At 37.7% G+C, this 17,802-nt stretch overlaps 1 protein-coding gene across 3 annotated transcripts in view; it reads right to left on the reverse strand.

The window, feature by feature from the left end:
- FBN1 (fibrillin 1) overlaps positions 1–17,802 on the reverse strand; it is a 186,690-nt gene that overhangs the window by 40,137 nt on the left and 128,751 nt on the right. For all 3 annotated transcript variants that reach the window (XM_042474932.1, XM_042474933.1, XM_042474934.1), the window contains 11 exons: positions 17,365–17,490; positions 11,492–11,614; positions 10,290–10,412; positions 9,396–9,521; positions 8,682–8,804; positions 7,186–7,308; positions 6,447–6,611; positions 5,564–5,632; positions 5,304–5,429; positions 4,318–4,440; positions 1,037–1,195 (listed from right to left, as the gene is read on the reverse strand). In XM_042474932.1, coding sequence (XP_042330866.1) covers positions 1,037–1,195; positions 4,318–4,440; positions 5,304–5,429; positions 5,564–5,632; positions 6,447–6,611; positions 7,186–7,308; positions 8,682–8,804; positions 9,396–9,521; positions 10,290–10,412; positions 11,492–11,614; positions 17,365–17,490 — 1,386 coding nt within the window. The remainder of the gene's footprint in view (positions 1–1,036; positions 1,196–4,317; positions 4,441–5,303; positions 5,430–5,563; positions 5,633–6,446; positions 6,612–7,185; positions 7,309–8,681; positions 8,805–9,395; positions 9,522–10,289; positions 10,413–11,491; positions 11,615–17,364; positions 17,491–17,802) is intronic.

The raw sequence follows: 17,802 nt of genomic DNA on the forward strand, positions 1-17,802 counted from the left end.
AGTTACTTGGTTATAAAGGAAGATGATCGACCGACTTAAAAACAGTACAGTAATTTCCTGTTTTCATCATTTGCCATTGCTTGATCTTAAGAATAAAATATTTCTAACAAATAATTCAGTCCCCAACTTTTATCTATGTCTCTTGAAGACCACATTTATATTATCCTTTAAGAATGGGCAAACATCTGGTTTAAATTTTCATCCTAAACATATTGACAGCTTTACAAGGAACACATCAGTAATCAAGTTGTGCCCACAAATTGTTTTATATGTCTGCACATTTATATTAACAACGATGAAAAAAATGTTTTAAAATCATCTCTGGGTAAAATCTGTTAATTTGCTTTATGATGATTGCCTAATGGAAAACAGGTCTACATCAGTATTTGAAGCTGCTGAGCCAGTAGTAGATATAATCACATCCAGTTTGAAGCCCTCTCACTGATACGTGTGGAAGAAAAGGACAACAGCTGAAGAAGATCCAAGGGCTGTCCGCTGCTATGTTCAAGACAAAGTGATGCTCTATTAAAGGAATTTGGCTGAAGTATAGCCTGTAAATTCTAGGGGATCTGAGCATTGAATTCTGAATCAAGGCACAGACTCATGGAATCATAGAGTTGGAAGGAAACCTAAGAGCTATCATGTCCAACCCCCTGCCATGCAGGAAGTCCTAGCCTGGATAATTTACTGTCTCCCAGTTTCATCTGTCAAAGACTAGTTGTGGTGAACTCTACACCACTGACAAGAGAGGTTAACCAAATGATTTCTTTTGTAAGAAATCTGTATGGATTTTCTGCTTTGTGTTTCTCTCTACCTTTATAACTAAGCAGGGCTTTAATCCGGGGTTTCACAAACTTATTCCATTGCACTTGTAATCATGGCACCACTGTGGCTATAGTTAGTAAGAGCAATGCAGGCTGTGCATAGAAAGAATATTACTTGAGCACACATTGACATTATTTTGTCTCATCTTCACTTCATTTCTACATCAATCTGGTCTAACAGCTGTGCTCCTTTCCCTCTGAAAAATACATACCAGTGCTTGGGATTGGACATTGTTCACAAGGCCTATTCCAGGCTCGTCCAATGTTGTAGGAACAGCAGCACATTTTTTTGGTCATGTTAAAGAGCAGCTCTCCGTCACAAGTTTGGTTGTCAGCATAATAGTTTCTGTAGCACAAACTCCTTCTCATATCTGTATTGGGGAGAGGGAAATTATTAATACTGTGTATCATGAAATTGTGTATCATGAAACCTGTTCTAGAGATCTACTGAGTGAAGGGTACTCTATGTGGTGACAGATTTTGGGTATCACTTATTTAGTTTGGTTAAATTGCTTCTTTCCTCCAAGGAGTTCAAGGTGTTGTATATCATAGAATCATACAATGATAGAAGAGACCACAGTGGCCATCCAGTCCAATCCCTTGCCATGTAGAAACATGCATTCAAAGCATCCCCGACAGATGGCCATCCAATCTCTGTTTAAAGACCTCCAAAGAAAGAGTTAAAACCTTATTGTACAAAATGCATTATAGATGATATCTTACTCTGGAAAAATTATCAAAAATGTATAAACAATTAAATAACCCATGGTGGAAGTGTGGGAAAGCAAAAGGAATGTTATACAAGTCCAATGGTGGACTTGTACACAAATAGGAAAATATTGGAGCTTCATAAATCAAACGATTGAGAAAATTTCAATTTTAAAATTTCAATTCAAACTGGAGATGTACCTATTAGGTACAATGGGTGATGAAATAAACAAAAATGATGTTAGAATTCTATATTATATGATGGCAGCAGCTAGAAATCTATTGGCCCCAAAATGGAAAGAAAGTTCAGTCTCATCACCAGAAGACTGGTTATGAAAATAAGTAGAAATGGCAAAATTAGACAAATTGAGTTGTTTTATAAAACACAAAAGTCTAGGAAGACATGTAAAAGACCGGGAACAGATAATAAATTATATAATGGTGGGTATAATGGTAATATTTGACTTTTTAGATTAATTGATGAATATTAACTATTAAACCATTTACATACAGAAGGATTAGAATCAATGTAATTTAAGAACAGTTTAATGGAAGTAGTTTTTAATGCCAAGTATTGCTAGCACTAGAAGTTAAGCTTGGAGGACAATGTATAAAGATAAAATTGATAATGAATGTGAAATAAATAGATGTTTAATAATTCTGCAATATGTTTTGGTTTTTTAAAATTTTTGTTTTTAAAATTTGTTTAATAAAAAGTATAAATAGAGAGAAAGTGGGGGGAGAGAGAGAGGGAGAATTAATAAAATGAGAGATAGACAGATCTGAACCCTGGAGTACAATAATTTGGAAAGCCCCATTCTCATGAATGCAGCACTGAAACAAACAATAACTGTATAAAAGTAGTTCTCTTACATAATATACACATTTTAAACATTTAAATTAGCTCCATGCTCGAAAACTTCCCTTGGAAATGCTCCATGTTAATTAGTTAGAATGGAGTAGGGCTGAGGTTTAGATTTCCCTTAAAAAAATCAGACTACCAAATATCTGGCAATGGCTGTGCCTTTAAAATACAAAATACACTAGCTTCATGTTTCATTTGTAAGCCATTTGTTTAATGCTTCGTTTTTAAGGAACTGTTAGTGCTCTTATGTTACAACATTGACCTCTATTGCAGAGCCATGACATCATTTATGGAAAAATGTTTTGCAGCATCGTCCAAAGTCCTCAGAATGCCACTTGCTTTCATAATTACAAAATCCAGAATGCTCTCATCAAGAGCTTCAAACTTTGGCAGACAGCATACAGACTTACAGACTAACATCAACCAACCATAGGTTATTACTTAAAACTCTTGCTCACTTTGTGATTTCATATCCTTCTTGTGAAATGTTAGAATATGATGTCCTGGATCTATGGCATGGTTTTGCTTCAACATTTGGAGACCATTTGCAGCAACCTCCAGAGCAATTTAACACAGTGGCACTAAATGACATACACTGAAACTGGAGGTAAAGCCTGGAGCAGTTGAAAATTCTCCAACAAAGTATCTGATTTATGTTAAGCATTGCTTAAAGAACATATTTATTTGTTTTAACCATGTGCCAGTTCTTACTTCAAAAAATGACAGGAGCTCAGCCTTTTCTGGAAGTCACAGCCTTCAACTCCCTTTTCATAAATGTGAGGTTACTGGTTATATTTACTTGAGAGTGCCTAGAATGCACTCTGCATATCCTCAGAGACATTTTTGATATTATTACTTCATATTTCCTAGATATTACTTCCCAAGAGTCCACCTGGGTACTAAAAAATTATTCTTAGAATCATAGAATAATGGAGTTGGAAGAGACCGCAAGGGCCATCCAGTCCAACCCCCTGCCATGCAGGAAATCCAAATCAAAGCATACTATTAAAAGTTTAAATTGAATTATTCAAATTGAATCCTGTAGCACATAATCCAGTATCATAAAAGGAAATGCTAAAATTTAAATACTCAAGGTAGAGAATAGAAATTTTACATCTACGTTAAAGCAATTTTAAATTACCTAGTATTAATTATGTAAAACTATTTCTTAAAATGTAAATAAATCAATCCACTATAGTTAACTGCAAGGAATGTCCTTGAGTCTTCAGACCTTTCTCAGATCCATTTTTAATCGCTTTTTATACAGCAGAGGTAGTTTGCATGCTAAGGAAAGGGGGATCTCCCCACGGACCAGTTTGGGTATGAGGTATCACCATGCTCTGTGCACTAGATAACATGTCACTTAAAAGGCAAGGTGCTAAATTCCTATTTTAGCAACAAAAGAGGCATGCAGTCTTTTTCTGGCCACATCTTGCTCCCACAAATGCTTTTTACGTGACTGGCATAGTTCTGCATCAGGCCAAATAATGTATGTGCCCTGAGGGCCACCAAGGATTTTGGGCAGCCCATGAAGATGTGGAGCAGTCAAGGCTCCTTTGCCACCTGGCTTTCTCCTGAGGGGAGGGCCAGGCAGAGGAGAAGGAAGAGGAGGATGGAATTAATATTAATAATATTACTTATAGTTTTTTGTGGGTTTTTCAGGCTATGTGGCCATGTTTTTGAAGAGTTTATTCCTGACGTTTCACCAGCATCTGTGGCTGACATCTTCAGAGAAGGTTAAAAAAAACCAAGTTTCTTTGTCCATTCTGGAATTTGTAGTTTATTCTGTGGTTAATATTGATGTCTTCAATTGTATTTGACATTGTTGTTATTGGGATTTGGATGTATGATGACTTGGTAGTCTAGCTTGGTGGGGAAAGGCAGTTTGTAAGATTTTTTTAACTAGACAAATAAACTTACCCATACAGTTGTTTCCACCATTAACTTGCATGTAGTCTGGCGGACAAATACAAGTGTAGTTCCCTATGGTATTGTAGCAAGTACCAGGTCCGCAGATGCCAGGTGTAGTACATTCATCGATATCTGTAAGAAAAATAAAATCCTGGGGTCACAGAAAGAAAAAGAGACAGAAAGAAATATAGTATTGCTAAAGCCTGCTTGAAAACTCCTTTCAGATTTGTAGAGTTTACTGATGGCTATTGCATGATAAAACTATCTACACATCCTGAAGAGACATTTTCTTCTTTATCACTGCTCTCCTAGGATGAGTCTTGGCACTGACAATGAGAGAGAGCTTTAGTTAACTTTGGGTAAAACTATAAAGAGACGCACTATGGGTTGATATTGTTTAAGACCATGCACTGTTAACAGTGGCTGCTAGGCTCCTCACTGCTTGCCTTTCAATGGCAGGCTAAGACATTTCTATTTAAGCAACCATTTAAAACATAAGCATGCCATGGTGCTTTTCATATTCAGCATGTGTATTGCCTTTTAACTACTGTTATATTTTAAATATAATTTCGTATTGTTTTTAGATTATTTTAACTGTTTTAAATTTTATTGTAATGTTCTTTAAATCCGTGAGCCGCTTTGTATCCCTTTGGGGAGAAAGGTGGCATATAAATGAAATAAATAAATGAAATGAAAATATTAACACTGCCTTGGCTTGTCTTAACCCTGGGAATGTGCTATAGTAATAAGTCAAGAAGCCTTATAGATCGTATTAGGTTAATAAATCACAGAATGAGAGGACAAATCAGAGAAATAGGTGAAAGTGCTATGAGAGAATGCTTAAAGAGTAATTATGCACAGAACCTTTAGTTAACTGCACCTGAGCAGCTCTACAGTATTCTAGTGACATTCAATGTATTTTTGTAGAAGGTATTTTCCCTTACGGAATTTAAAGCAACAATTCCCAATGCTCAGTAAACCTGAAGCTAACTTACCATCACACACTCGAGTCTCTTCGTTCAAATAGTAGCCGGATGGACACTGGCACTGAAAGCTACCAAATGAATTGATACATTGTCCTCCTTGGCAGAGTCCAGGTAGCTCCTGACACTCATCAATATCTATCCAGATAAAATTAAGAATTGCCTCTTGTTAAAAAGGACTGAAAGCAGATTAATCTTATCAAATAATATTTATTAACATTATACCAGCCTTTTATTACGACCAGTAGAGAAACAACACTGATATGCATTACCCTCCAAAATAACTGTAATAGGATTGGGACGGAATCCTTCTCCTCCGGGACATAGCTGCTTGTATTCAGCTGAAATGAGAAACAAAGTTTATCAGCAATAGTTAAAAGATGTACTGCAAAAATACTGCATTTGTTTTCTTCTTTCAACAACCATCTTCCAGTCTGAGATACTTCAGGCTATAGGTTTCCAATATGAAATCAAACAGTGACAGGACATTTCAAAAAAGAAGTGTTATGTTAGGGGCACAGCTACCAGTGACGTAGCTGGGGAGGGGGTCCATGGGGTACAGACCCCCCTTTCCAAAGCTGTGCTGAAATATAATGAATGGTGCACGTGCGCCACCACACAGCAGCCCCCCCTTCCCAAAATCCTGGCTACGTCCCTGCAGCAACCTTCAAACCAGAAGAGATGCTGTCCCTGGGCTTGCAGCCAATAGCAGCCTTCTGCTGCTACCTGCATCTGCACTAACTTTGCTTCCTTCCTGAAAGACAAAATGGCAGTAACAACCATAATCCAGGGGAGAGGGATATTTGTTCCTTTTGCTTCTAGACAGTAAGCTATGCCCCTGTATTCTAAATGGATCTTGTAGTACCTTTCAGACAAAGGGGCGAAGCAGACTGGCAGCTTTGAGTGGCCTCTGACTGCTCCAGCCCCAGTCGGCCCCTGATCGGTGAGGGACAACAGTGACCGCATGGTCTACTCTGAAAGTGGGCTGGTGCTGCAGTCCTGAGTGAACCACCAGCAAAGAACAGACTTTCCCTGCTCCTAGGAATTTAACACTTGACTTTCCCTTTTTGGATGATCTTAATAGGACTAACACACTCTCTAAAGGAGAAAGCAAATTGAGACACATATCATCTTATATAGTTCTGTCTCACTTACTTGAATTCACAGCTGGACACTGTTCACAAGGAATTCCCCATGCTTTACCAAGGGAACAGCAGCAAGAAGCCTTGGAAACTCCAACCCCAATTTCATTGCTGCAAGCTGTATCTCCATTATCTCCTCGAGGTTTGATTTCCAAGTAACAGTAACCAGAACGCGTATCTAATGGGTAAAAGAACCAGATGTTTCAATTACTATCATGAGTGAAATTGTCATTTTAAAGAACACTCTCCCTATGTGATTCATTCTACTGTTTGCCCTATTGTGTTCATTTTAAAATGTAAAGTGGACTTCTTCAGCTGGTCCCCAACCAGCTATCTAACGTGTCCCTGACGTATCAATTGCTGTATCAGTATTTTTACTTCACTCACTGAAAAGATGCAGTATTTCTGCTACTGTACCTGAACAATTACTATCCAGCAGCTAGATTATGGTTTGTCTTTCTAGCTCTAGATTATGTTTCTTTAATCAGAGAACTAGGCGATTAGATGAATTGATTCAATAAAAACAGCCATGTCCCTGAGTTTACAAGACCTGAACAGGGCTGTTAATAAGAAGCATTGCTTAAAGGTTTGTCATTCATGAGATAACCATAAATCAAGGTAACTTGATAGACCATAACAACAAGAAAGTCATAACTTCTGAGACCCAAATATACACAAGCAATGAAAAGCTCTAGATGAGTTCTGTTAGGAAAGCCCAAAAGCTTGTGGTTAGTAGAGGAAATAATATTTACCAACACATCCAACACGAGTGGGGTTCAGTTCAAAATCTGGGGGGCATTCGCAGGTGTAACTGCCTGGGATATTGAGGCAAGTACCACTGATGCAAGTTGTAGGATCTGCACACTCGTTGATATCTAGATGGAAGAAAAGCACCCAGGGTGAATGAACAAATCAAAGACAGCAAGCCTATTACTGCACATAACAGCAGTGTAAGAAACATGACAATTTCAGTGGCTCTTCTGAGCTCACAAGAATATAAAACAATTCACACAAACACACCCATAAGCCATTAAACATCAACACACTTCCATATTCTGTTCAACACCCAGATTCTATTTCTGCTTGGTAAACCAGACATTATCCCTGAATTAACTTCCTTGGCCTGAATCCTATTATTAGGTCCAACTACAGCAGGCACACTGAATCAATAGGATTTACCTATGTGTTGATTCACTATTAAACAGATGATTCAGCTACTTCAGCTGGAACAAAACAATAGGATTTCCTGTCTCCAGTATCTGTTATTAGTTTCCTTGCAGGTAATTTGATATGCCAATATTTATGAATTAGGTATCCTCTATATCTTGGGTGTCAATTTTTTACTAAACCAAATGGCATTCTGCAACATAGCATCAGTCCCAAGAGATGCGCATGGAATATTCATCTGCACAGCTGGCTTTCTGAAATTCTGCTGCAGCCATCTAGCCTTCATTGCACATTAAGAAGCTACTTACAAAATTCAACAAGACTGAGAGAAACTGTGCAATAAGATATATATACTACAAAAGTGCTAGTATATGCTTAAGAATTCATGGCCCTGCCCAACAAGGTAAAAATAATCAAAGTTTGTATTGAACTACAGACTAAAGCACCTGCTGCACTTGCAGCAGGAAAAAAGTAGTCCATCCTGATTCTTTTGACAGTATTCCTTTGTGGAATATGTGTCCATATTATTGTGTTAGAGAGTAAATATATTATGTTTTGATTGTGTCCATAGAAAAATAATGCCTTGAAATGCTCCTCAGATAGACTTGATTAAAAATATGTTGTAAAGGTCTATGAAACCCTGTAAGAGGCCTGTGAAAACTCCCACCTCCACACTTATTTCTCTCTCCCAGCCCAACAAGCAATCATATGTTTGGGTAGACAAAATGTGGATGTCCTACATGAGAAGCAAGATCACATCTTTGGAACAGTCCAATTTTTTTTAGAGAAAATTTGTTTAAGTGAAAGTGAGTACAGAAATCTAATCTGAACTTTAATCTCTGTTAAATGCTAACATGAGCAAAATCTGTGACGATGGATAGAACAATAGTAATATTAACTTCCATAAGGATCCTGCAGCGCCTTTGAGACTAACTTAAAGATAGAAGTTGCTAGTATGGGCTTTCGTAGACTTCAGCCTACTTCCTCAGAGGCATATACTGTAATATTAACTTAGTACAATAAAGGTTAACTTGGCTTTGGCTAGTACAGTATTAATTGTCGCACTGGACATGATATTTACCTGTGCAGTTACCGCCACTTCTGTCCAATTCGTATCCTGTCTCACATTGGCATCGGAACAGACCAGGGAGGTTGAGACAAGTCCCATAGACACAAATATTAGCTAGGATGCATTCATCAATATCTTCAATGAAAGGGAGGAGGACAAGACACAGGAGATACCTGAATTATTTTACTATCAACAAAAAATCATCTTTGTAGTAGTAAGTATTTATTAAATGATGTTTTAAAAAAAGCTCTGCTGTTTCTGGTCACAACTGAAATTTAATTTAGATATATGTGATATGACATTACAAGACATGATGTTATACGATATGATGTAATATGAAAATAGTCTTCATAATTAATGCCTACTAAAAGGTCTCATAATTTTACCCCAATTATCTTTAGGAGCTCTTAAACACTTGAGAATTTTGCCTTGCTATAGATCACATTCTATTGCTCTACCTATGGAAATGCTGTACAAGCAAACTGAAAGGAAAAGTTATAAAAAGCTTTGGATCACCATTCAAACTAGAAAATGGGAAATTCAAAACTCCCAGAAATACCTTTCCTAACTTGTTTCCTTAGGAAATGTATCTTTAACTGTTTTGAAAAGCAACCTAAACCAATCATGGTAAAAAAAACTGTATATCACACTAAAATGTCAAATTAATTTGACTTGCTATGATTAGATTAGATTAGATTAGATGATAATTAGATTGAACCAATTTACCTTCACAGGCTTTCCCATCTGGGCTTGGCAAAAATCCCATATCGCATTCACAGCGATAGCCTCCTGGAGCATTTAGGCACTGGCCATTTTCACAGAAATTCACATTTTCTGAGCATTCATCAATATCTGAAAATAAATAGAAATCATATTATTGTGGCATGGTGAAATATAAACTATCTGGCAAAATCACTAGTGCCAGGGAGCAGCAAAACACAGTGAAAGGACTACATGAAATACACCAAATGCAGTCCTAAATTCACACACACACCCAACCTGGGTAAAGGGGACATAGAAAGGACTCATGAGGATCTAGTTCCAGCCCCAGCAATGGAGAATTCCAACAGGAACCCAAACATGGACAACTTAAGGCAGCAGTCTATTGCCCTCATAGCTATAACACAGGGATATGTATTGAGGGGTCTTCAGGCCACATGTGACTCTTTTGGGCATCCAGTGTGGCCCTTGAGATCACCGTTGAGCCCCAAAGCCTTCAGAAAACTGGCTTCAAAGCCCTCAAACACTGGAAAATACTAGAAAATTTGGACAAATAATTATACTTGTGTAGGTCACCACCATAAACAACCAACCTTCTTCACAAAGCCATGAAAGCAATGAGGAGAGATGCAACTTGGAGTTATCCAAAATGGCAATCACAATGAGGTGGCCCTTCAAGGCTCCAAATGAGCACAAACTGGAGTAGTGCAGGCCTCCAAGCATGCTCACTCCTACTTTCATATCTTGCAAGTGCTCCCAAACCCGATGATTTGCTACCTGAGATGACCACTTCACTCATTCTGATGGCAGAGCTGGTTCTTATGCAAACAAGTTGAAAGATGAGGGCACTGCATTCAGGTAGGTGTGTTTGTGTTTCTGTGTTTCCAAGAGAAAGCTCACCTGCACATGTGAATCCATCCCCAGAATATCCTTCTTTACATAAGCAGCGGTATGAGCCCATGGTGTTTTTGCAATCAGCATGTGGGCTGCACATGTGTGTCCCATTGGAGCATTCATCTAGATCTGAAAAGAAGGCCATGCATTAATACAAAGACAACTATTTATTATTTCAAACTTGAGAACTGTTCAGGTTGAAAGGGTAAAGTAGTAATAAGTCTGTGAAAGAAAAAAATAACAATGGCATACAAACCATTAGTCTAAATAAATACACTTGAAAGTTAAAGCAAACACATACTAAATATGTGATGGAGCATTGAGGCTGACTAAAACTTTGTGGGGTGGGGGAAGCTGTTGTCTGAAAATGCATTTGCTGAAAAATAAATAGCAAGACTATGAAAGAAATCATAGCACATGAGTCAGGCCATGGGTAAGGAAATTGTATTGCTCTAGACTTCCTTTCCAAGGTAAACTATTCCACTTTCTCATTAATGATCTTTAGAAGACCTTCCTTTTCTGTGTTTTTGTTTTGTTTTAGCATTTTATACATTTTTATTGTAGTTGCAATACGGTTTTCTCCTGTAGTTTTCATGTTATGTTATAAAGTGAAAGGCTTTTTAAACTTTTTAAACTGGGACCCAGAGTGACTGATAATATTTTTAAACAGTACAAATTCTTGACTCTGTTAAATCATTGACTCTGTTATTAGCAGCCTATAATCCTCAGAGATGAGAAAGGGATATATTTTAATAAATAAGTAAATAAAATGTTGTGCTTCAATTGTCATCGTTCTGCCCCTATGGCAATCTTAATATTGTGTGAATTTTATGAATAAGGACAGTAAACAGTTATTTATGCTCCTAGGAACAGAAATGGAACTAATTTTCAGCTGATTATTTGAAGAAGCAAAAAATGCTTATTACAAAATCTTCTGGGAAACAGTACAAGAGACTTAAGGAAGCAGCACAATTTCCTCTTCTACGGGTTTTCATGGAGCAGTTAGATAAACATCAGAAAGGAATTTCTGGAGTCTATGAATGTCTGTGCTGGCAGACAGAGTTTAATTTAGCACTCATAAGGTCATTTCTACCTACAATTCACATCTGTCCTATCACTAGAAATAGAAAAAGCTTATGCACAAAAAAAAGGGATGCAAAATGATTGTTTTCAAAGTGCTTTAAACTACAACAGTGCTTCAGTCTTACCTGTACATTTGATACCATCTCCAATCCAACCTGGACTGCAACTGCATTTGAAACTTCCAGCTGTGTTTGTACATATAGCATGCCGATCACAATTATGAGCTCCAATTTCACATTCATTAATATCTAGAAGGAGAAAAACGTGTAAGATAACTCATTTGTCATCTTTTTTCTCACAAGCGTCTGGGCAAAAACTGTATGGCGAGCAATGGCACTGGTGGCTGCATCTCATTTGGACCTAGGTTCATGCTCCAGACCACTTCTGTAATCTGCCTGGACCTTGCTACATTCTCTGACTTGCGTTGCACTATTTATATGCCAGTAGAATAATGTGTGTTCCTCTTCATTAATAATGTTTGCCATTTTGACTATGCTCTGATGCTACCTGTCCACATGTATCTCAATTTCTGTCTATGAAATGTTGGAGAGGTTCCTAAGGTTGGCACCTTCTTATACTGTTAAGGCTGGTACCTTTGCAACTCCTGATGTTAGAAATTGCTGTTGCATTCCTCCTCTAGGCTGTTTCAGTTGCTACTGTTTTCTAGATCTTTTCAGTTGCCAACCTAGCAAGGATACTTTTTTTTCCCCTTTTAGAAAGACCCCAAAGGCATGGGAGTAGGGATAAAGTGGCTGTGTTTTAGAAGAACACTTCACACCCCTTGAAAACCATCCTTTTACCCTAATCATTTTTATTAGGAAATGGTTTTGTGAAGCTCATTTTTAATTCAAAGGAGAGAAGCAGTCCAGCAGCTGGTGCCAAACTGTTGATTTGGCCCCCAGATTATGAAATCAAAAGACAGTTATCTTTCAAGTCTCCAGTAATATAAAAATACTAGATTTTTTTTACCCTGTCAAATCTCCTGGATTCCTGTAACACAACTGTGAAGTAGGCTGCTACTCAGCATGACTAAAGATACCCAAAATTGGCTCTAAGGGCAAGAGCAAAACATTCATTGACTTTATTAGAAGCAAAACAGTACAGTGTCATGACTATATAAACATTTTCTCTATCTTTCTCCTCTCCTAAACTGATTTCCTTGCAGAGTTTCCCTTTGAGTGTAAAGCTGTGGGACGCCAATAAAAACAAACACTCTATCCCAAGGCTATCCTTGCATTCTCACTGCTTCTTCCAACTAGAGCACATGTCTTCTTATCTATGTAAGCAACATCCTTTAACGTGATGTGAGGTCTCTGCTCTACTTTTAAAGTCAGTTTGCATCAGGCACATAGGAAGCACAGTTGCCCAAATGGTTTGTCACAAACATAAATCACCATTCGGCCCATTCTCAGAAAGTTTGTGGGTGCCATGTAAAACAAACTATGCACACGAAGCTATCCAAACATTCTTGCTTTTTCCTTCCTTCTTTCCAGAAAAAAATACATCAGTTTCAAAGGCTATAATCTGAAATGGAAGATGAGGAGGAGGGGGCTTTTATTCATTTCTCTTCAAGATATTTTTCTACTAAAATGCACCCCAAGGCTTTTCTCCTCATCTGGAAAATGATATGGATACAAGTATTGAGCAGCACATATTCTCTTTCGTAACTGGTGCTGTACTACAAACTGTAGTCTTTGTGGCTGGATTTTATTTAACCAACCCTTCACATTCTTATAAGCAACCTTCAGGGGGGAAACTACACAAAAGCACAGGTTGCATACCTGTAGCTATGGTTCTTCAAGTGGTGAGCTGTGAAATTGCACACATGAGGTATTCTTGTGCCTGCACAGAGCAGCTTCAGAGCCTTCTGGAATAGCTAGACAAGGTTTTTAGCAATAGCTCCAACCGCACTCAGCTGTATCCCTCATTTTTCCTGCTCATTTACCTCAGTTCCTAAGGCTGCCATGTAATGGCATCCCAAGGACAGGACACACAAGAGAGGAGTATGAGTGGGTTTGTGCGATTTCACAGATGACCACTCAAAGAACTGCAGCTACAAATATGCAACTGCCTTTCTTCTTTGTGCTTTCGGTTAATCACGCATGAAGGATATTGGAGGATCCTAGATTTTGATTATGAGATGAAACTGTGATTCAGCTGACATACACAAGATAGGATGCAGCCTTGCATGACCCCTTTGCCTATCAGGAACCACTCTGTTTCCCCAAATTCTGTTTTGACATTGTTCCTCTTGGCCTTAGTACAGATTCCTCATCGGGACTATCAGATGTAGTGACACATCCACGTCTTTGAGTGCATTGCATAGCTTTTTGTGATCTACACAATCAAATGTGTTGTTCTAGTCTATAAAACACATGCAAATTCTTTTTTGGAATTCTTTGGTGATAAATTAGCCATCACATCTTTGCAATGTAGTCACAAGTGCCCCTTCCTTTTCTGAATCCTGCTCACACCTCTGGAATTTCTCTCTCCAAGTATGGTTGGAGTCCATGATGCAGAATTTTGAGCATGATTTTGCTTGCATGTGAGATTAGTGCTATTTCACTATAGTTGCTGCAGTCTTTTGTATCTCCTTTCTTCTGAACTGGTATGTATAGCAAGCATCTGCAGTCTGTTGGCCACCACCAACAGATTGTTGTAGTACAGCTGATTGTACTAGAGTACAATCCTACAAATCCTGAGGCGAGATAAGTGGAAGTGCTTAGGTAAATGATCATATTGCAGAAGGTCCCAGATTCAATCTTTGGGATCTCTAGTTAAAAGAATGAGTCAGTGAAGTGATAGACTTCAGCCTGAGGTTGCTGAGAGCTGCTGCCAGTCTCAAAGGACGTTTCCAAGTACAGTAGTTTCCTATATTTCCAGGAAAGAACTGGGTTTTTGGTGTATGTGATATTAATTTATACTTTATAAGAGTAAAAAAGTGTCTAATATAAAATGAAAGTTCTTAGAACAAGCAAAAATTAAGAAGGAGTGGCAATTTTCTGCTTTTGCCAGTGAATGGTCGTGGAAATTCAATAAGCATAAGAATTTTAGTGGACCCTTGTTATCCGCTGGGGTTTGGTTCAAGGACCCTCGATGGATAACAAAATCCATGGATGCTCAAGTTCCAATAGTAATAATATTAATAATAATAATATTTATTTATATTTCCCGCCTCTCCCATAGCAAAATGGTTCCCTTATATAAAATAGCAAAATCACGGTTTGCTATTTGGGATCTATGCTTTTTCTGAATATTTTCAAACTGTGGATGCTCGAATCCATGGATAAAAATAATCCGTGGATAAGGAGGGCTGACTGTAATTATGCCAAGATATTAGAATGTTTTATACCATATGAGCTTGAACTGTGTTAGGGCTTTTATACTATACTGTACTTGACTCCCTTCCTGCTCATAAGATTGTGTGTGTGTGTGTGTGTGTGTGTGTGTTTTCATAGGTTAACTGACCTAACTTACTTCCTTTTTCAGATAATCTAAAATGACAGCCCAAATCTAGCTCAGATTTCTGTCATTAGTAATGTACTTCTTTGCACAAAACCAAATATTTCCCTAAACTATGCCTACATTTTTACTAAGAACTGAAGTGAAAAAATGATTAACATCTGTGTGGAGTGGAGCTGAATGTTGATGGGTGGATTATAAACACAGTTAAATGATTGGGGAATGAGAAGAAAAAAACATGTTTACTTGTGAAAATGGAAACAATCTGTAATGACAAGGGGAATAAAATATGTAAAAGCAACTGTAATAGAACTCAGAGGAGTTTGTGTAGCTGTTCTCATGAAACAAGGAACCTTCCCTTCAGATCTGTACACACATTTTTGCAAACAAACATTTTAAAAAATTGTAGCTGCCTTTGGCATACCTGCAACAAGAAAATAAACCATCCTCGTTGTCAGGCTGTTTAACAAATATGCAGATACTTTAATACTGTCGCTAAATGCTATATTGCCAGAGTCTCCTATCTGGCAATAATAGAAAGGGAAGATTTGGCATTAAGTCTGATCAGTGAAATAGGCTACAGACATGTTGCTTCATTACATTGCAGCAAAGGAATTTGGACAGTTGGGATGAAAAGATGATCCCTCCCTACTCTGTCCCTATTCCAAAGGCAGCTGCAAATACTGTACTAACAGTTAGGTGAGCAATAAAGAGAACATATACTATAAACTCACTGCAGAGTGCTAAGTTCATAATACAATTGAAAAACCATGGCAATTTGTACACCAGTGGAGCAGGTGTTTTTTTCAGAGTACGTTTGTTCTCCATATGTTTTGGATGTCAGCTCCCAGCAGCCTCAGCCAACATGGCCAATGAGCTGAAGTCCAAAACACTTGGAAAATGAAACAATGAGAACTATTGTAGACTGTTGTAGACTGGGGTGAGAATAAAGTACCCTGCAGGCCACAACTGAAACGCTGAGATTAACATGTGCCCTTGATTTCCAAACAGATTCACCAAACTTATCAACTTAAAAAACAAACAAAATATGTGCCAAGTGAAAAATTGTAAGACACACAGTTTTACCCCTAAAGTTTGTTTCCTTCTCATTGACCCCAAAATCGTGTTAAAAGGTGAGCAAAAGTAACCAGAATGCCCCCAAACTGGTGGCAGTGTGGCCTGGATAGGATCAGGGGAAACTGCAAATGGCCCTCAACCTGATCCACGTGCCCATTCCTGCTGTATTGTGTTCTTCAGGTGGCCACTTAGGTTCTCCAGATGGAATATTAAAATGGCTACTCTATACTGAATTTCATATCATCTCAGTGACAGATCTTCTGGTCTTTTTAGTAATGAGTAGATCCATCTACAGCAGAAATGAGAATCATGGAGTCCATGATCTTCTCACGGTCCTTTATGGCCCTTGCGACCACCTCTAATCTCCAAAAAGGCAATGGCATCCCCTTAAATTTTTCCAGATGAAAAATACTGTTATTGCAACCACCACATTGAAATGCCTTTGCAAAACAATATTTTATCAGACCATTGGATCACTTAAAATCCACATTACTTAATGAGAATACATGGAAGAAGACAGCTATTAAAGAAAGAAACATGATGTTCTCACACTATTCTTACCTAGAACTGTTTTCATTATATTTTTATATCTATTTTATAATATTAATATCATCAACAGTGAATTATTGGGCTATATATTTGTCTCATTTCAGTTTGCAAGAGTTGTCCTTGTGTTAAACCTGGATTTTTTTAAAAAAAATAACAATATGTTTGTATTTATATTTTAGATTTGATTTAGATATAATTTGGAACACCTTGGTTCAAAAACTGAAATACCTTGTTTTTAAACTGTCTTGTATCCCACATTGGGAGAAAGGTGGGGTATAAATCCCTTAAATAGAATAAATAAAGGTAATTGGCTGTTAAGCTTTTGACCTTCAGTGCTTTTGGCTGGCAAAACTATGTAAAAATCATGCATGTTTTGGTTTTGCTAATATATCTAGATATAATTCAGTTAAGTCAAAGATCTGTACCACTGTCACTTTAAAAAAAAGCATAAGAAAAATTATTCAGGATGTGCTATTTAACAAACCAAAAGGGTCTTGTGTGTCTATCTGGACACTGAGTGTAGGGTTACCAAATCCAAATCCAATATAGTCATGTTGTCCTTTGTGGGCTTGTCATGGTGCAGTGAATTCTTTGTTATGTGAGTTGATCCAGTTTTCCTTACAATTTGGGGGTGGGCCCATAGCTTAGATTGAATAAAACTCACCAGAAAAGCTTTGTTGGGGTAAAGTAAACTTCTCACTTTACATCCAGACACATGCACCTATAGAAATGTAACAGCTCGGATTCAACTACCAAAGGCCAAAGGTGTGTCTCCTGCTCTTCTTAAATTAGTGTCACAGAGAAAGGTATGGTTGAAATAATATACATGGAGCTTTGGAAAATTATAGCACTACCATCTAATTCAACAGACAACTATAAACATACATCTATAAAACTGATGTGTACATACCTGTGCAACCAGTTGTTCCCTTTTTACCAGAATAGCCCATATCACAGTGACAGATAAAGGAGCCTTTTGTATTCTCACAGCTTCCACTCAGACAGATGTTTGGGTTCAGTTCACATTCGTTAACATCTGGGGGAAGGATATATATTTGTAAAAATCTTTACAAATCTACTAACAACATTTCACCCTAGATGCACGTATTGATACAAAATACCATTAACAAGAAATGCTACAGCTTTACTCTCCCACCATTTAGAAAGGCTACAGCATTAGTCTCCTACTTAGGTTTATGTCTGTCTCTGAACTTTGTCCAGTTAGAACTTACTAGTTTTAGCTATTCCCACATCCATGAAAGCATGCTCAAAAGCAGCAGACAGAAAATAAATGCTGTGTTTGATCTTCAGAGTCTCAGTGGAAACAGAAATAGGTCTTGGATAACCA

This window comes from Sceloporus undulatus, chromosome 6 (assembly GCF_019175285.1).
Source record: "Sceloporus undulatus isolate JIND9_A2432 ecotype Alabama chromosome 6, SceUnd_v1.1, whole genome shotgun sequence".
In the NCBI taxonomy this organism is placed as follows: domain Eukaryota; kingdom Metazoa; phylum Chordata; class Lepidosauria; order Squamata; family Phrynosomatidae; genus Sceloporus; species Sceloporus undulatus.